At 39.0% G+C, this 20,870-nt stretch overlaps 1 protein-coding gene across 1 annotated transcript in view; it reads left to right on the top strand.

Moving 5' to 3' along the window:
• The first annotated feature begins 6,947 nt into the window (after window positions 1-6,947).
• Window positions 6,948-20,870, top strand: part of CCDC125 (coiled-coil domain containing 125) — a 50,669-nt gene continuing 36,746 nt past the window's right edge. The window contains exons 1-2 of the mRNA XM_044680700.1: window positions 6,948-7,185; window positions 7,283-7,459. Coding sequence (XP_044536635.1) covers window positions 6,948-7,185; window positions 7,283-7,459 — 415 coding nt within the window. The remainder of the gene's footprint in view (window positions 7,186-7,282; window positions 7,460-20,870) is intronic.

Genomic DNA, 20,870 nt, shown 5'->3' with positions numbered 1-20,870 from the left:
AAGGACTTTTTAAGTTTAGGAAATACCCAGCATTCTCATTTAATTTGGTAAACTGTTAAAGAGTAAGTAAATTTGAGAAAATAGGTGAAAGTCTTTACTTAACACACAAAAGAAAATGAAGGTGAAGAGGAACTGCTGCTGACTTATAAGTAAAAAAAAAGTCTAAGAATAAAGCTATAAACATCACATATTAAGGGGCAGCTAGGTGGCACTGTGGATGGAGTGCCAGGCCTGGAGTTCAAATCTAGCTTCAGATACTTCCTTGCTGTGTGACTCTGGGCAAGTCACTTAACCCCAATTGCCTACTGAGACAGAAAGTAAGGTGTTTTGGGTTTGTTTGTTTGTTTTTAAATCACATTAAGTGTTCTGTTGGTGAATTGCTGGGGGGTTTTTGTTTTTTTGTTTTTTAATCTTGGAAGTTGGGTAAAATTAGGATAGTCACAAAGTAAATGGTGAGATCTTTGAGAAAGTAGCATTTGATTTTTTTTTTTTAAGTATAAGTTTACTGAGCTCTTTTGCCTATAAAATCACTGCTGTTCCTAGCACTGATATTTGTCTCTATGGAAGAGTAAGCCAGTCACATTTTCCATATGTAGATGGGAAATAGCAAAAGTCTTCTGTGCACCCATGGAAACTGTAAATATTAATTTATTGGTTGACTAATTTCAGTCTTGCTAAATTCCATGAAAATTCATGTGATAATGCTTTGCTACCTTATAGGTGGTGGTAATTAGATGAAATTTTAACATATAAAGATTGTGTATTTATGAAGATGTGTTTAACATTGATAGCTAGTGTTTTTCCTTCCCCTTTTAAAAATATATTTCTGTGCCTTACTATTGTATTTTTTGGACCAAAGTAGGCCTTAAACTTGTTCCTTTACCTATCCTACTCTGCACTTGCCACTCGGAGAAACAGCCCTTTCAGAGGTCACCAGTTGTAGGTCTTGTTGCCCATCACTTCAGCCAAAAGGTAATCAGAGGATGTGTTTTTGTTGAAAGGGGGTCAAATTCATTGTTGGTGAGGATGTGCATTGCCTTTTTGACATCTCCACTTGGATATACTATAAGCTTCTTAAATTCAGCCTGCCCACAGAGCACTAGATCTCTAAGTAGGATAAACCTGAGTTCAGGTCTTGTTTGATATTTACCAGCTCTATAACCTTGGGGAAGTTGCAACCTATTAGCTTCGGTTTCCTCTTATAAAATCTAGTTACTGTTAGCTGCACTGAGTTATTGTGAGGAAAGTGATTATAAACTTAACATAGATTTGTGGTCAGTTATTTCTCCCAAACTTGCTCCAATTTCTGACTTTATTTTTATTTTTGTCTGTCATGCCACTGTTCACCCTCTTTCCTATGTTTAATTGTAAAGTATCATCAGTTCTATCTATGACATCTCTTGGATTTCCCCTTCACTACCCTTACTTAGTTACCACCTTAGGTAAGCCAGGGCCATTGTGAAAAACCTCCCAATTAATTTCCCTTCTCAGTTTTTCCTGACTATCCTCCATACATCTACCAACAAGATTATCCTAAAGCAAAGGTCTAATGATGTTGCACCCTTGTTCATAAAACACTAGAGGCTTGTTACTGCCTTTAGGATCAAATATAAATTCTTTTTTGCCATTTAAAACCCCTATTACCTGGCTCTGACTTAATTTTCTGGCTTTATTATTCATTATGTCCCTTCATACATTCTAGTCTTCTTACTTGACCCTTCCACAAGAGGTGCCTTTCCATTGCCTGTCCTCATGTGTGGAATGTATCCTTAGCTTTGGCTCTTAATCCCTAGTTTCCTTCAAAGCTCAGCTCAAGTACCACATTGTATGTGAATTCATTTCTCTTCTTCCAAGCTCCTTTTGCCTCCTCCCTATCCCCTTCAGATAACCTATTTATTTGTGTGTATGTGTTATGTTCTCTTCTTTGAAAGAATGTAAGCTCCTTGAGGGTAGGGACTATTTCATTTTTGTCTTTGTATTCTCAGCACCTAGTGCAGTGCCTGGCATATAGTATGTGCTTAATAAATTCTTATTGGTTGTTTCAGAATCTTGGGTATTATCTTCAAGTCTTCCCTCTGCCTCACATATACCTAGTCAGTCAGTTTTACCTTCATGTTTCTTAAATCTGTCGCAGTCTCTCTTCTGCCTCTTCCCTGCCTCTCATATATACACCCTCAGAAGTCACCAATATTTATTATACCAAACATGCTCAGGTCTTCCCAGTCTTTTTTTTTTAACCTTTACCTCCTATCTTAAAATCAATAATGTGTATTAATTCCAGGGCAGAACCAACAGTAAGAGATTGATAATAGGGATTAAGTGACTTGCTCAGGATCACACAGCTAGGAAGTGTCTGAGGCGAGATTTGAACCCAGAATCTCCCATCTCTAGTCCTGGTTCTCAATCTACTGAGCCACCTAGCTGCCCCAGTTCTCACAAAATACACTTTCACTTGACCTTTCTACCCTATGTAGCCATTTTCTTCTTGCGATCACTGACAAATTTCTTGGGAATTATAACAACAGATGCCTCTGTTTCATCACTACCCATTCTTTTCTTCTCCTGGGATTTTATCTTGAAATTGCCCTCTCAAAATTCACCAGCTTATTGTTGGTTATCCCTATTTATTGGAGCTCTATCTTCATAAGGCTTTAATTCAATATGGCTATTTTGCCATATTGTTAATTTGTAAAATTACTACTTCTTGTTCTTTTTACCCTATTTTTCCCAAGTACTTCAGGTGAGTATGCCTTTTATTCTCTCCCTTGGCAATTTCATTTGCCTACTGTGTTTTCAGCGCTTAGCATATGACCACCAAGTTTGTATTTGCAATTCCAGGTATACATCTCCAACTGCCTATAAGGTATCTTCATTTGGATCTCCCACCAACACTTCAAACTCAAGGTTTCAAAGAATTCCTTGCCTGCCAACCTGTCCCTCATAACTGAACTATTTTGTGATTTACCTGTTCACTTATGATCTTATGTTTAAAACTCTACTTTTAATAGAATGGAAGCTTCTTGAGGGCAGAGGCTGTTTTTTATGTGCATAACACAGGGCCTTGCACAGGAGGACAACATTGGATGGGGCCTTAAAAGTCATCTAATCCAACTCCTCATGACAGAGATTTGGGAACTGGTACCTAGAGGGGTGAGGCTATTTGCTCTGTTGGTTGTTGTCCTTACTCAGAGAGGACCAAAATTACATCACTTTGTCAGGGTCAATGTACAGTGTGCCCCAACTATGGCTGATCAGACCAGTTTGGGCACAAATAGCCCATATGAACATTTGGGATGGAGATGTCTCTAAATTTGTATATCTCGTTTCATCTGAGCTACAGCAGTTCTGCTTTGCTTGGAGCACAGTGCCTTCCTTGAGGAATACACACCATTCTAAATGGTCCTGTACCAGTGTTTCTTTCTCATGTCCCACAACTGATCCCACAGTTCTTCAGAGACCTTGAGAGTATCCTTGTATCACATCTTCTGGCCTCTTTGTGAGGACTTATCTTGTGTGAGTTCTGCAGAAAATAGTCTTTTTAGGGACTTAAGGTATATAGTTAGTAAGTTCAGAGACTGGATTTAAATTCACTTATCTCCAAATCCAGTTCTTTTTCTCCTTCAAAATTTATTTCAAAAGAAAAGGATGTATCAAATCACCTTTCACACCATCTACAATTCCTTACAATAGCTGTTTGGTTTTTTTTTTAATGTGTTAGGTTTCCCTCTTGCTATTCTCTGAAACATTTCATTCTGTAATGCCTAAATACTATATTTGAAAGCAGAATAACCTTTTGGGATTTTCCAGAGCTTGATGTAATTACTTAAACACTCAAAAGCTTTTCACCCTAACCTGAAGCATTGGAAACATGTTACCTTCTGATGCTCCTGGGAAACTAACAAAATCTCTTTACATGTAAAGGCAACAATACTTTTAGAATTGAGAACAACACTAGTGGTGCCTGAATGTGATTTTTAATAAATACAATTGTAAGGCCAACTCCCAGAGCCCTGAAAACCAGAAGACTTTGGCTTATGCTGAGGCTTTTGTATTTATAGTGACTAATGTTTAGCTGAATTTTGTCTCATCCCTCTCCCTTCTCTCTCACATCCTGTCAGTTACCCAGACATACCTTCACATTGCTTTCTATGTGCATACCTTTCTTTGTTCCCATTGCCACCACTGGATTCTTATTACTGTAATAGTCGCTTTCTCCAATCCATCCTGAATGCAGTTGCCAGAATGATCTCATACATAAATCTAGTTGCATCAATATTCCAAAGAAAGGGGTTTTCTGATTAAATTAAATATAGCAAACATTTCTTAAGCACTTATTATTTTCAAGCCACCTTCATGTTCTGTTTCCTAACTCCAACCTAGTACTCTAGTTTCAATGTTGGTTGTTGTTTATATCTAACTGCTCAGCACCCTGCTTTCTGGCCATCTTCATGCTAAGTCCTCGTACCCTTCTGCATCTTTCCCTGGTTTTTGCCAATAGCTATGGAAATAATCAAATAAGTGCCATCATTCCTAGGAAGGACATGTTATTCAGTTGCCCTAAGACTACTCACCATTACTTTGATTCCTAAGCCTAAACATCCTCTGGTGACCACTCCCTTAAATGTTTTATCTTCCCTTATGAGAATGTAAGCAAGGACTGTTGCTTTTTAAGTAAATGTATATCCTTAGAACTTAGTATAATGCCTGGCATAGAGCAGAAGTGATTAGTAAATGCTTTTTTCATTCCTAGCATGTTTTAGGCAAAAACTGTCAGACAAAGGGCCAATCTTGTGGATGACCTGTGTTTAAATTTTGCTTCTGGCACTTAATAGCTGTGACCTAGTTATCTAAAGTTCAGTTCCCCTAAGCAGCTCTCAAACTCAAGTTATAGATGTTACAGGTGAAGGGAGTTACCATATCAGTAGTTCCCTAAAATAATTAAATCATAAATGTGGACCCAAAACAAAAATGCCAAGAAATTGTGTGAAGAGCTGGGGTCCAGCCTGCTCATCTGAAGCTCGCATTCTACAATTGTTAAAATTCCTTTATACAATATTCAGCTCTCCATTATCAGTATTTTTCTAGCCTTACCTCATTTTCCACACTCTACTTTAAACATTCTACACCCTCCAAGCTCCCCTGGCTTTTCTTGTGTTATTTGCTATGCTGGAAATAGTTTTTTCCCTCCATTGAATTTCTGCCAATCTCTAACAGCTCAACTAACAGTCCCCTCTGTGATACTAATCTCTTCCATCTTTTCCCCTCAAAAAAGAAGTTCAGAATCTCAGTGTTGTTTGGATCCTCATCAGCTATCTAATCAGTATATGGATGATACTCTCAACCACATGCCTAGGTTGTTTATCCAACTTTTGCTTGAAGATTGACAGTGGGGGGCATCTAGTTGGCTTAGTGATAGAGTGCCAGGCCTGGAGACAGAAGGTCCTGGCTTCAAATGTCACTTGAAGCACTTCCTAGCTCTGTGACCCGGAGAAAGTCAACTCTAGTTGCTTAACCCTTGCCACTCTTCTGCCTTGGAACCAGGACACAGTATTGATTCTAAGACAGAAGGTAAAGGTTTAAATTTTTAAAAAAATTGACAGTAACCCCACCTGACAGCTAATGCATTTTATTGTGTAATACTGGTATCATGTATGATCATTTTTTTGTCTGGTCCCTCTTTTGGAACATGAACTCCAAGACTATATCTTGTATCTTCCCCAGTCCCAGCAATAGTTATTTGCCTAAAGTAGGTACATAATAAATATTGAATAGCTGCTGAATGTTATAAATTTACAGTGTTGGGGGGGAAGTACTGATGGGGGCCAGGGTCAGGAAATTAAGCCATGATAGTTACCCAACCCCTTCCCAAAGTAACTCGGGTAAAATTAAATTTACAGGGGGCAGCTGGATGGCTCAGTGGATTGAGAGCCAGGCCTAGAGATAGGAGTTCCTAGGTTCAAATCTGACCTCAGACACTTCCTAGCTGTGTAACCCTGGGCAATTCACTTTATCCCCATTGCCTAGTCCTTGACTCTCTTCTGCCTTGGAACCAATACACAGTATTGATTCTAAAATGGAAGGTAAGAGATAAAAAATTTTTTTCCAGGGCAGCTAGGTGGCACAATGGATACAGCACACAGGTGCCTGGAGTTGGAAAGAACGAGGTTCAAATCTGGCCTCAGACACTGCCTGGTTGTGTGACACTGGGCATGCAGCTTAACCCTAGTTGTCTAACCTATACCTCCTTAGAATAGATTCAGAAGATGAGTTATTTAGAAAAGATAATAAACTAAACCAAACTGGCCTTTCTGTTCCCCAATTGAAAACCAAAAGGACCTTAATCTTCACCTGGCCCAACTTTTTTATTTTACAGGTGCAGACACTGTAAAGCTCAGAGCTTGTAGTCATCTTCCCCAAGATAACACAAGTAAATGGCTGGGATTGGAAACTAGCTCCTTGGACTCCAAATCTTCCTATTGCATGCCCGCCACATGCCCATCTTCCTCCTCTTTATCTGTATACTACCTCTCCCTAAGACCTCCATTTACTACTAAGTTTCAGGTGATTTAGGGTTAGACATTACTTCCCATTGTACCCAAATTTGCACACTACTCACCTATAATATCTCAACTCCTGTGACACTTTTTACACCTTATTTTAGTACTTCATATTTATTCCAATACCCAGAGGTTTCATAGTGCCAGCTCCTGGGGCATGGGCAACCTGACCTCTATTGTACTTTGCACCACAGTGCCCAACAGGATGCAATAAATACCGGTTAAAAGGGATTGTATTCCAGAAGCTTCAAGAGTTACTGCTAGGGCAGGGCAAGAGCAGCTTACAAACTCTTACCCCTCAAAGATGCCCATTGCTGCAATGGTGAGCCTTATGAACTAGCACTTGGTACTGATGATGCCAAGAGTTACCTTGTTTGGTGTCTTCTAGTGATGATTCTTAAGTCTTTCTGTTCAGAAGCCCTTCTGACACGAAAGGGTCCCCTCCCTCGCACCTCGGCGTGTCTCAGCTCCACTCCCTTTGTCCCCGGCTCCGAGAAGCCTGAGGTGTCCCCGAAAGGAAGGAAGCCCGAGCCTGAGGGCGGGCAGGGAAGCCGGGAGCACACTCGAACAACAAACACCACTTTTATCTTCCTGCCACCTCACCGCACCTCTCCTGGCCTTACCCAACGCACGGTGCTCCCCTGACTGCTAGAGGGCGCTTAGAGTCGCCGGGGCACCTCCCGGTGGGACACGAAGCCAAAGCGACTCTGGCCTTTGGTGGGCAGCCAGCGAGCAACAGCTTCAGCCAAGCCGGGCTTCGGGCGGCATTGCCTCCCCCCAGGACCCCCCGTGCGGGGGCCAAGTAGCGCGTGCCCAGGTCAGTGCAGGTGCGGCCGAGAGCCAGGCAAGGGCGGACATTGAAGGCCTCAGCACACCCTTCTCCCTCTCCGCGAGGGTGGATGGTATGGGGGTGTGGCGGGGGTGCTCAGCCGGGGCCGGGCTCGAGGCAAGTGGGGGTCCCGAGGGAGGCGAGGCCGTGAGGAGAGGGAGGAGGGATCCCAGGAAACTGGGATGTTGGGCTGGAAAGGATTGAAGGCGAGTCCGCCTCACACCACCCCACACCGGTTTCCCAAGTTAAGGGAAACTCCCGTGGCGTGGTCCTCAGTGAGGTTCTAGGGAGAAACTCGCTCTTTTAAACTCATCAAACATGAGAAACGCGGTGGTTCCCGTGAACCGACAGCACTGCTTCTTGGATCCCCACGCCAGCTCCTCGGGAGGGAGACTTTTGTTAAATGTCAAAGTTGGGCTAATGGCTGCTTGATTTTCCCTAGAGGTGGCCAGAGAGCTGGAATCTTTTCTTTTTCCTTTCCATTTGCGACCTTATCATAGGACAGATACTGATTCCCAGAACGCAATAGCTTCCTATTGTCCATAAAATGAAATAGAAGTTTTTTTTGTTGTTTCCCCCATTCGACTTTGAGCTTTTCGAGAGCAAGGTCTTTTTTTTTTTTTTTTTTTTTTTTTTTTTTTTTTTTTTTTTTGGCACTTAGCATCCTGCCTGGCGTATAGTAGGAACTCAATAACTACTTATTGCCTGACTAGTATTTCTCAAATTGGCTCCGACCTGCCCTGACAGCTTTATTTCAAATTACTGCCCCCTCCACAGGGTGCCAGTAAAACCAAAAAGGGCTGCTCATTGTTCCCCAAACTCATGTCACCTCCAGTCCCCTGTGCATGCCGGCAAGTTGTCTGTCCTCTGTTCTGGGAATTAACAGAATTTGCTTCCTCCACAGGAAAACTTCCTCCATTTTCTCTATGAAACTTTTCACTGAGTCTTGTAGCACAAATTGCTTTTCCCAGAAACAATTTTTAGAGAGTAGTATGAATCTCCCACTATCCCCTTCACGCCCAATATAATGATATGTCTTTACCTATATGTATATATTGTTCACCTATGGAATTCTTCCTTAGAAGAATGTTACCTTGAGTGAGAGATAGTGTCACCTGTCTTCATATCCCCATTGCCTTGCACATAGTAGGCATTATATTTGTTGAACCAGCATTTCTTTTTAAACAGAAGTTCTCTTTAAATAGTTTTCAAAATATGTATGTGAAAAACCCTTCAACCCATTCCCAAAATTCCTGGGTGATTTTGTTAAGGATGATACAATACAATATTGCCTTAACTAAAGAAACTATTTATTTATTTACTTAATTTTAGGACCTTAACTTCTGTGTATTGACTCTTTGGTGGAAGAGTGGTAAGGGTGGGCAATAGGGGTCAAGTGACTTGCCCAAGGTCACATAGGTGGGAAGTGTCTGAGGCCGGATTTGAACCTAGGACCTCCCATCTCTGGGCCTGACTCTCAATCCACTGGGCTACCCAGCTGCCCCTAAAGAAACAATTTAAGCATGTGCATGTAACCAGTTTAATTATTAGACTAAGCATCTCCTGACACCATAAATGTGTCAATTGCTGAGTTCTAAATGACTAGTATTAACTTGTTCTGAATTTCCATAGAAAGGTGAAAAGTGACTTTACTACTTTGTACTACAGTCTTAAACTTGTGGGCCCAGAGCAGCTTGTGCCTTGTGTCATAGTTGAATCCATCCAAATATTAAGTGCCTGTTGTATGCCTAGGCCTTGGGGGAGATGAAAATTTAGATAAGAAGTACTCCCCACCTTAATGAACTTTACAGTTTAGTAGACTAGAAGACCAATTTTTAAAAAGGAAATTAGTACAGATCAACCTTGTTGCAACAGATTATTGTTACATAATATTTCAAAGAAATAGTTCTAGGCAAAATTGTGAAGTTGTTTTAGTATGTCTATGTCTTTCAGCACCCTTCTCTCTCCCTTATTTCACTCCAGATTTGTTTAGAATTCTCAATAGTGGTAGCCCTTACTTTAGATTTTTTTGAGAGTTCCTTTCTCTTAATACAGATTACTTCTCTATTTCAGGGCATCAAATTTTGTTTTCTGTCACTTATGCTAACTAACAATTTACTAAGTTGTGTTAATTAATAAAAAAGTTAGCCTTTAGGGCACATTTTTTGTTCATTTTAACCAGGGCCTAGGGCATCTTCGAAGGAATATGTTAGAGGCACAAACATTTGGTAAGATTTTAGAAATCATCTAGTCTGTCCCATCCCCCATAACATCCAGAGCTCTGCTTAAACACATTATTGCCTCATAAAGTTAGCTGTTTCATTTCTTAACAGCTTTGTTGAAGTTATCTTGAGTTGAAATATTCCTTCCTTATATCTTCTGTCATTCCAATCACCATAATAGACCTGTGGGAGTTACTCTGAGGTATCTCAGATCACACAACTTAATATAGAGTGAAGGGCAGCATAATGAATCAAGGTGTAATGATCAAGGTCTACCCTTAGAGTCAGGAAACCCTAGGCCCAAGTTCTGCCTCTGACCCTGGATAAGTCCCTTACCCTCTCAGTGCCCTGGGCAGCTCTTCAAGACTATTAGTTGCAGAGCAGATGCAAATCTGCATTTATTGAACGAATGAATGAAAAAGCACTTAATAAGAGCTAAATATATGCCAAGCAATATCCTAAATGCTGGTGATTAAAGATAGTTTTTATTCTCTCAAGAATTACATTTAAAAAATAACAAAATATTTTATTTTCCCCCAATTACACAGAATAACAATTTTAATCTATATTTTCCAAAATTATGAGAGCCAAATTGTTTCCCTTACTTTCTTCCCTTCCCCTTCCCAGAGATAGTAAACAATTTAATCTAGGTCATACGTGTTTGATCATGCAAAATATTTCTATATTGGTCATGTTGTGAGAGAATACTCATATAAAATCAAAACCCCCAAATAAAAACACATGTAAATAAAGCTTTAAAAAGTGTGCTTTGATCTGCATTTAGACTATTAGTTCTTTCTCTGGAGGTGGATAACATTTTTTTCATTGAGTCCTTCAGAACTTGTCTTATTGCTGAGAGTAGCTAAATCTGTCACAGCTGATCATCATACAATATTGCTGTTACTGTATATAATAATGTTTTCCTGGTTCTCACTCATTTTGCATCAGTTCATTTGGTCTTTCCAGGTTTTTCTGAAATTATACTGCTCATTTCTTTTAGCATAGTAGTATTCCATTAATTTGTTTAGTCATTCCCCAATTGATGGATATCCCCTCAATTTCCAATTCTTTGCCAACACAAAAAGAGCTGCTATAAATATTTTTTAACAAATAGGTCCTTTCCCCTTTTGAGAAGCTTACATTTTAATAGGAGAAACAAAGAACTTTGGTCTGGAAAGTTATAGGGATCAAGAATGGGATCCTAGGCCAAAAAATTGTCCCTTCCAAGAATGGTAGGGTGGATTTGATTACTGTTTCCAGAGCTAGAGGTAGAGGGAAGCAGAGCATGAAGATAGTAGGAGTGCTCAGTATGGGCTACTTGACTGGACCTAATGTCAAGGTTGCTAAAAGATTTTCAAGGTGTTGACTTGGTGAGTAGTGAGTAAGGAAAAGCACAACTGGGGTCTGTCTGAAATAGTGGGCAAGACAAAGGGTACTAAAAGATTGCCTGCCCTTTGATCCAGCCATACTGCGGCTGGGTTTATACCCCAAAGAGAACATAAGGAAAAAGAATTGTATAAAAATATTTATAGCCTTGCTTTTTGTGGTGGCAAAAAATTGGAAAATGGTGGTATGCCCTTCAATTGGAGAACAGCTGAACAAATTGTGGTATCTGTTGGTGATGGAATACTATTGTGCTAAAAGGAATAATGAACTGGAGGAATTCCACGTGAACTGGAATGACTTCCAGGAATTGGTGCAGAGTGAAAGGAGCAGAACCAGAACTTTATACACAGAGATAGATACACTATGGCACAATCAAATGTAATGGACTTCTGTACTAGCAGCAATAAAATGATCCAGGACGATTCTGAGGGACTTATGAGAAAGAAAACTATCCACATCCAGAGGAAGAACTGTGGGAGTAGAAACACAGAAGAAAAACACTGCCTGAACACATGGGTTGATGGGGATATGATTTGGGGTGTAGACTCTAAATGATCAACCTTGTGCAAATATTAGTAGTATGGAAATAAGTCTTGATCAAAGACACATGTAAAACCCATTGTGCGTTGGCTATGGGAGGGGGGTGAAGGTAGGGGAGGGAAAGAATATGAATCCTGTAACCATGGAAAAATGTTCTAAATTAATTAATTTGATAAAAAAATTCAATAAAATAAAATAAAATGAAATAATGGGCAAGAGAGTTTCCTTACTGAGTGAGCTTTATACCAATGAAATGATAGGGCCAACATTGAACATGGATTTCATAATGCTGTTGGCAGATGGCCAAATCCATCTCAGTACCATCATTGGTATCCCTTCTACTATTCTTTTCCCTCTTGACCCTTTAGTAGCCATGACTTGCATGCATATGCATACACATATATAGGTATGCTAGAGCCAGCTCATACTGCTGTTGAGAGCAGATACATTTTCATTGCTAAAATGCTAAAAATCGGGATTTTATTGTTTTATTGCTTGCCTAAGCTTAAGAAAATGGTGGAAAAAACGTTAATAATACAAATTAAACTTAAAAGTGTGTCCTAATACATTTTTCCTCAGAAATGCAGTTGTTAAACATTTAGCAGCAAACCCTTACAAACATGCCATCTCCATTTATTTTCCACTTCTCCCTTCACCCCAGAACTGATCCATCCTGAGTCCTTTGGCCATTGGACTGGAGATGACTAAGGAGAGATTTGATCCAATGGTTAAACTTTGATTCCCAAGCAGGGACCCTATTCTGCTTTTGATCCACAGTTTATCAGTCTTTTCCCCAGACATTCCATACATACTTCCCTAAGCAATACTTTGATCATCTGTGAAAGGGGAATATGAAAATACATACCTTACCAGGTTGTTTGAGAATCAAATGAGATAATATATGTTTTTAAAACTTTAAAGTTTTATATAAATTCCACATTTATGTAAATGCTAGCTATTATTGTTATTTAGAGTAAAGGATATGTACTCCATCTCCAACTTGCTTCATATAAAAACGGTTTATCTTTAATGGAATCAGCAGTCAGTGTTGGGAGTACATTAATTAAAAGTTTGTTCTTAGGAATAGAAATAAAATTGATTTGGATTCTTTATATTAGTAGCAAATTCTAAATAGGAAGAGATTGATGTTCTACTAAGTGTTCTCAGTCAAAGAAGTATTTAAAAGGCTTTACTATTTTTTAAAATTTAAGTATTTTCCCATGGTTACATGATTCATGTTCTTTCCTTCCCTTTTTCCCCTCCCCCCCTCCCAGAGCCGACAAACAATTTCACTGGGTTTTACATGTATTATCACTCAATACCTATTTCTATATTATTCATTTTTGTAATAATCTTTTAAAAACCCAAACCCCACATTCAATACCCATATAAACAAGTGAAAAATCAAATGTTCCCTTCTGTGTTTCTACTCCCACAGTTCTTTCTCAAAATGTGGATAGTGTTCCTTCTCATAAGTCCCTCAGAATTATCCTGGATCATTGCATTGCTATCAGTAGCAAAGTCTATTCCATATGATCGTACCACAATGTTTCAGTCTTTGTGTACAATGTTCTCCTGTTTCTGATCATTTCACTCTGCATCAGTTCATGTAGGTCTCTCTAGCTCATGTGGATATCAAGCCGTTTATTGTTCATTATTGCACAGTGGTATTTCATCACTATCAGATACCACAATTTGTTCAGCCATTCTTCAATCGAGGGACACCCCCTCATTTTTCAATTTTTTGCCACCACAAAGAGTGTGGCTATGAATTTTTTTGTACAAACTTTTTTCTTTTTCTTTTTTATTTACATACAAAATTTTTAAAAGTCTTTAAATGATAGCTTTGAATTTATATTTTTAATCCTAGAGAATTTTTTGGGGAATGAAATTGTCAGATCTGCATTTTATAAATATCAGTTTGGCAGTTATATGAAGGATAGATTGAAAAAGGAAAAGAATGAAAACTGAGTGACTGATTAGGAGACTATTGTGATAGTTCAGGTGAGAAATTATTTGGTTTTGAATTAGGATAAAGGCTGTATATGGAGAATGATGCAAGAGATGTGGGTGTAGCATCAAGAAGTCTTGGCAACTGATTGGATATGAGGGTTGAGGGAGAAGGAAGAATCAAGAATTACTCCTACATTATGAACCATGTGAAACATGGTGGAGATGCTAGCAACTTAAATGGAGAATTAGGGATTCTGTAAGGACCAGGGAAGGAAAGGAATTTAAGAGTTCTGTTTTAGATAAGTTCAATCTGAGATGCCTATGACTCATTCAAAAGGGAAGTAAAGGGCTACACAAATGCTTTATTGGAGCACAAAGGTAATCTGATATTTTCAAAGGCAGTGCTAGTAAAGTACTAATTCAATCAATCATTTGTTAAATGCTTACTAAACCCTAGAGATAGAAAAGAGACAAAAACAGTCCTTGCCTTCAAGGAGTTTATAATTTAATAAGAGAGAAAAAATGCAAAGTAAGCATACATACAGAGTAAATAGGAAATAATTAACAGAAGGAAGGCACTGGAATTAAAAGGGTTTCATGAAGGCTTCCTGTAGAAGGTGAGATTTTATTTGGGTTTTAAGTAGTTAGAGAAGAGGAGAAGGTTAGAGGAATGAGTACAATCAGAGAAAATGCCCATAACCAAGAGATATAGTGCCTTGAACAGCAAGGATACCAGTACCACTGGATAAAAGAGTATGTGTCAGAGAGTAAAGTGTGAGAAGCCCGGAAAGATAGGAAGGAGATAGGTTATAAAAGGGCTTTGGATGCCATTTTGTATTTGCTCCTGGAGGTAATATGAAGCCATTGGAGTTTATTGAGTAGGGGTGTGGGTGACATGATTGGACATGTGCTTTAGGAAAATCACTTTGGTGACTGAATGGAGGGTGGATTGGGGTGGAGACATACTTGAGGGAGGCAAATCCACCTGCAGACTGTTTCAATAATCCAAACATGAAGTGGTGAGGGTCTGCACTAAAGGGGTGGTAGTCAAAGAGGAGAGAAAGTTGCAAAGATGAAATCTTGGTGACCGCTTGGAAATGAGGAGTGAGGAATAGTGAAGAATCCAGGATGATTCCTAGGGTTGTAAGCCTGAAAGACTAGAAGGATGGAGTTGTCCTCTACAGTAACAGTGAAGGTAAGAGAGGGGCAGGGATTTGGGAGAAAGATGACCCGAGTTTGGTTTTAGACATTGAGTTTGAGATGTCTACTGGACATCCTATTCAAAATGTTTACAGTCAGTTCCTCCACATCCTCTCTTCTCATTCCCTTCCAAACCTTGTGCAATCTGATCTCATCAGTCAACTGAAACTTCCATCTCCAGAGTTACCAGGGATTTCTTTTAATAGCTAAATGTAATCACTTTTCCCTCAATCCTTATCTTTTTGATTTCTCTGTAGCATTGTAGATTTTCTCCTGAATAATCCCTCCCCTCAGCCAAGCTCTCCTGAACTGTGAGTGCCCTTTTAGGCTCTGTCCTCAGCTCTCTTAACCTTCCTTTCTGTACCATCTTCCTTGGTGATCTTGTCAGATCTCATGATTTCAATTATCATCTTTATGCAGATAATTCTTAGATCTATGTTTCCAGTTGCAGTCTAATCTCTTCCCTTAGCAACAGTCATATATGTGGAGTTCATTATTTTTTAGGGCAGCTAGGTGGCATAGTGGATAGGGTACTGGGCCTGGAGTCAGGAAGACTCATCTGGCCTCAGACACTAGCTATGCAATCCTGGGCAAGTCACTTAATCCTGTTTGCCTCAGTTTCCTCATCTATAAAATGAGCTGGAGAAGAAAATGGCAAACTATCCCAGTATCTTTGCCAAGAAAATCTCAAATTGAGGCACAGATACCTCTATTAGAGCGTAAGCTCTTAAAATTTTTTAAATTAAAAACCTTCCATTTTAGAATCAATACTGTGTAACTCTGGAGGTGGAAGTTTCAGTTGACTGATGAGATCAGATTGCACAAGGTTTGGAAGGGAATGAGAAGAGAGGATGTGGATAAACTGACTGTAAACATTTTGAATAGGATGTCCAGTAGACATCTCAAACTCAATGTCTAAATCCAAACTCGGGTCATCTTTCCCCCAAATCCTTCCCCTCTCTTACTGACAGTTCCAAGGCACAAGAGAGGTGATTGATGGTGGTTAAGTGACTTGCCTAGGGTCACACAGCTAGTAAGCATTGAAGCCAGATTTGAACTCGGGAAGATGATTCTTCCTGACTCCAGGCCCTGTACTTTATCCATTGCATCACCTAGCTATCTTGCATTTTGTTTTCCCAGCATTTTGCTATGTATCTTGAAGTTTACCACCTGAGTTGAATCCTGTTAACATCACACAAAATACTCATCTTAAAAAAAAATACATTTTATTTTGGTGCCTTTTGTCTTTACATCATAGTGGTTTCCCACCCTCCCTTGTGACAAAGAAAAACAAATAAGCCAAAACATCTGACACAGAAACCTTTTCTGACCATGTATATACCTTAGACCATCTTAGGCCTCCCCTAGTACTCTCCCACCTCTCTGCAGTGAGGGAGGAGGTATGTTTTACCATCTCTTCTCCAGGGCCTTCCTTCCTTCCTTGGGCTTTTCAGTTACTCCAAGTTCAACTTCCTTTCAGTGATTTTTTCATTTATGTTGTTATAGTCATTATATATTATTAACTTATGTTATGTTAACTTTTTAAATGTATGCAAAACTAGTCATTTTTTAAAATATGAATTTGTAATCAGTTTATCTATTTAGAAGTAGTATAATACAATGGGATTAGGGTAGATTTGGAGTCAGAAGACAAGGGTCCAAATCCAGACTGTCTTGGGGGGCAAATCCTTTCTGTTTTCTGCATCTTTGTTTCTTCCTCAGTAAAATAGGGATAATAATACTTGTATTACCTGCCTTACCCATGGCTGTTGTGAGGAAGGCACTGTGTAAACTTTAAGCCCCATAGAAATGTGAGATGTTATGAAAAAAGCATGTGGCATTTAAAATGGCTTGCATTGAAGCAGCTGGTTTGAAATTAGAGCTACTCTTGAACCCATTTTGCACAGGAGGGAGGAGGCTTAGAATTTTGTTGCCTTCTTTTTAGCAAGCATGCTTGTTAAAGGGCAGAAGGCAGCAATATACAAGAGGGTACTAGAGGGAAGCATTTCTCTCATCAAAGATAGTAAGTAGCACCATAGATTATAGTGAGGTCTTTCACAAGATGGTACCATAAGCTATCAGCTTCTGGGGGAGCATCTCAAAATGATTTTGTTTTGTTGGGGCCAGTGGATAGAACACTCCAGGCCTGGAGGAAGGAAGACTTGAGTTCATATTTTGCCTCAGATGCTTACTAACTTTGGGACCATGGACAAGTAAACTTTTGCCTCAGTTTCCTTAACTATAAAACGAGAATAATAATAATGCCCATTTCCCAGAGTTGTGAGAATCAAATAAGATAATATTGGTAAAATGCCTGGCACACATCAATCATTTAATAAGTGCTTGTTTCCTTCCTTCCTTCTCTTAACATGCATACTCTACATTCAGAATATCTGCTTTATTTGCCTGGCTCGAGATTGAACAGGAAGTGAAGAACTGGGCCAAACTTTAATTAGGAACAGTAGGTATAGACAAAGGGATATAATTTTAGGGGCACTGTAAGACCTCCTCCCTGAAAATGCCTTATTCTCTACTCCCTACCTCCTAGATTCTTAGGATCTCACAATTAAAAATTTATTCCTTGCTTAAATACAGAGTTTGGATATGTAACTTATTAAAAATAAATGGAATTATGGGTAGCTAGGTAGCATAGTAGATAGAACGCAAGGCCTGGGGACAGGAGGACCTGGGTTCAAATTTGACTTGAGACACTTCCTAGCTGTGTGACCTAGGCAAGTCATTTAACCCTAATTGCCTAGCCCTTGCTTCTCTTCTATCTTAGAATTGATAATAAGAGAGAAGGTAAAGGTTATTTTTTTTTTTTTGATTACTTACTTTGACCAAGAGGGATTTATTCTAGGCACATGGGATAAGTTCAGTATTAGGAAGGCAAAAAAAAAAAAAAATAGATCATATTAGTAACAAGAAAATTACATGATTATAACAATAGTTGCAGGAAAAGCTTTTGGCAAAATACAAATTTAAGTGATTCCTTGATTTCTTATGTCTTATGCTTTTCTTCCTCCTCCTTCTCTTCTTCCTCCTTAGAGGGGACAGAAGCCCTTAGAGTCACAAGCCAGGAAGACCTAGGGTTAAGTCACCACCTATTGGCTATGCAAGAAAGGACCAGTGACCCAGTTTCTCTTTGGTCCATTCTTTTTTATCTCCTATGGTTTTTAATTAAATTGTATTTAATTTTTCTCCAATTAGATATAAAAACATTTCTAACATTTTTCAAAAATATTGAATCTTGAATTCTCTTCTTTCCTTTCCCTGCTAGCCTACCCCTTGAAATAATAAGCAATCTCATAGAGATTTTACGTGAGCAATCACAAAAAACATTTTTCCATATTAATCCTTTTGTGGAAGTAAACTCAAATAGAAAAAATTAAGACAGAAAAAAAATTGAGGGTCTGGATTTTCTACCAGTTGTTTTTCTTTGGAAGCAAATGACTTTTTTATCCTGAGTCCTTTAGGATAGTTTTTGGTTATTGTATTGCTGAGAATAGCTAAATTAATCCCAGTTGGTCATCGTACACTTTTCCTGTCATAGGGTACAATGTTGTCCTGGTTCTGCTTATTTTATTTTGCTCCAGTTCATGCAAGTCTTTCCAGATTTTTCTGAACTCTTCCTGCCCGTTATTTCTTACAGCACAATAGGATTCCATTACAATCACATATCATAACTTACTCAGCCATTTTCCAATGGATGGGCAGCCCCCCCTCTTTCCAGTTTTCTGCCCCAACAAAGAGAACTGCTTTCAGTATTTTTGAAAGGTCCTGGGTTCAAATCCGGGCTCAGACACTTCCCAGCTGGGTGACCCTGAGCGACCCATTGCCTACTGGTTGTGGAACCTATGCTCCTAGAATGGAGTCCCAGGATAAAAAAAAAAAAAAAAGTTATATATGTATAAATATATATAGATACATAAAATATTTTTTTTTAAGTGAAGGAATTCTAAAATTCTTTCTTGATTGGATTTGGTGGAAAATGAGGAATGGAGAGCATTACGTCATTCAATTCAGTGAGCATGTGTAGGGCACTGGGAATAAGAAGGCTAAACCCTGCCAAAATCTGAGTCCTTGCCCTCAGGGAGCTTACATTTTACTTATGATGAATGCATTGAAGGGATAAAAGACCAGAGAAAGGAAGAACTGGGGAGTTGCAGAGAGGAATTTACTTGCTTCACAGTTTTGCCAAGAGCCATTTGGGGTCAAAATCAATTTAAATTGATTTTTTTGCTAAAAATTTTCAAATGTTGTGGAATGTTTAGACTTTTGTAGATAGTTCTAACACAAAGGTTGGGTTGGACGACTATTCCAAATTCAAAGTAATCTGTGAAGCCTCAATTTCTGAAGCTATAGTACGGTGATGGCAAACCTATGATACACGTGTCAACACTGACACACATAGCCATTTTCGATGTTACGTAGCCACATATGGCTGCATACAGAGAAGTATGGGGCCGTATCCCGAGGATGAAACATTTGATGTAATGTAGTGTAGACACTCTGTGCCCTGTAGATGACAATTCTACCTATATTAATTTACCTATTTTGGTTTATTAAATACTCTTATATGTTACAATTATACATTTTTGTTATTTAAAATATAAATATTGCAAAATTATGGTTTTTCTTCTCAAAGTGACACACCACCCGAGTTATGCTTGGTTTTTTGGTGAATTTTGACACACCAAGTTCACAAGGTTGCCCATCACTGCTGTGGTACATAAACTCCAGTTGATATATTTACTTTTCAGTAATTAGCCATTTACTGAATTGGCATAGTATGAAAAGTTGCAACAAGACCTCTCACAAACACATGTAAAATTAGAAAGGATATGAACATACACATACAATTCATGAGTAATGATATTTGTACATATGAATCATGTATGGTCAAAGCATAGAGAAGATGCCTCAGATCATTAATACTTCAGGGCCATTGTTGTCCACAGACTATTTCTGATCGTATCCATTTCATAGTCTCTACTGGATTATATTCCACTGGCAAGCTGATTACTCAGTGTCCATGGTTTCTACTGCCCCAAGCTTCTGGCTCAGCTGAAGTCTTCAGTGGTTCTGTAGTCCAAATAGATGCTGCATAGGAACTGTATGAATGGGTTTTTTCTATCTCCAAGGAGCTAGATATATCAGAGAATCTTCTCTCAAGAAGATACAGTGCCTAGAACTCTCAAAATTAGAAACTCTTCGACTTGGATTTACCTATGAATCAACCCTCAAAGTAGGTGGTGACCTTTCTGTGCTAGGTTGAATTGTCCACATGAGAAAGGATTTAGGCAGCAGTAGCCTTGAATTTCCCTCTCAGACTCTACAAATAAGCACTTAGGTACTGTGGCCATTTGCTTTCTGCTAAAAATGCCATTGCTCATATGGTAGGAGAGAAGGATCAAGAATTCCCCACCTCTCCAAACTTTGATAGAGCTTCAGAAGTGGAAGCTACTGATATCTGTATGACACTTTACCTTCATTTTATTAAGGGTCTTCCTTCAAATAAGACTTGCATTGCTTACTGATTTCTTTCCAAGTGCTGAACAGCACTTAATATCAAGCCATTTACTTGCCACTTATATTTAAATTTTTTTAAGTGGCATCTTTAAGACAAAAATAAATCATCTTTCTTTTTAAAAGTGCATTTTCAAGAGCCCAGAATATAAAGGCTAGGTCTATATTAGTCCCTTTTTCCTCCTGACATGATACAAACAATATAGGGAGTAATTCAGAGGTATCAACTTCTCAAAGTTGACAGTATCACCATTGTCACCCAACAATGTCTGCTTTGTTTTTGTCTTTACTTAAACAGAAATGAGGGCAGCTAGGTGGTGAAGTGGGTAAAATGTGGAAGATGGAGTCAGGAAGACTCATCTTCTTGAGTTCAATCAAATCTGACCACATACACATACTAGCTGTGTGATCTTGGGCAAGTCACATAATCCTGTTTGCCTCAATTTACTCATCTGTCATATGAGTTGGAAAAGGAAGTGGCAAACCACCCAGTATCTTTGACAATAAAACCTCAAATGGGGTTACAGAGAGTCGGACATGCCTGAAACAACTGAACAACAGCAAAACAGATGAGATTTTCTTCCTTCCTTCCTCCCTCCCTCCCTCCCTCCCTCCCTTCCTTCCTTCCTTCCTTCCTTCCTTCCTTCCTTCCTT

The sequence above is a fragment of the Gracilinanus agilis genome, chromosome 1 (assembly GCF_016433145.1).
Source record: "Gracilinanus agilis isolate LMUSP501 chromosome 1, AgileGrace, whole genome shotgun sequence".
In the NCBI taxonomy this organism is placed as follows: Eukaryota; Metazoa; Chordata; class Mammalia; order Didelphimorphia; family Didelphidae; genus Gracilinanus; species Gracilinanus agilis.
The sequence above is the reverse complement of the archived record's forward strand: the minus strand, read 5'-3'. Positions and strand labels throughout refer to the sequence as shown.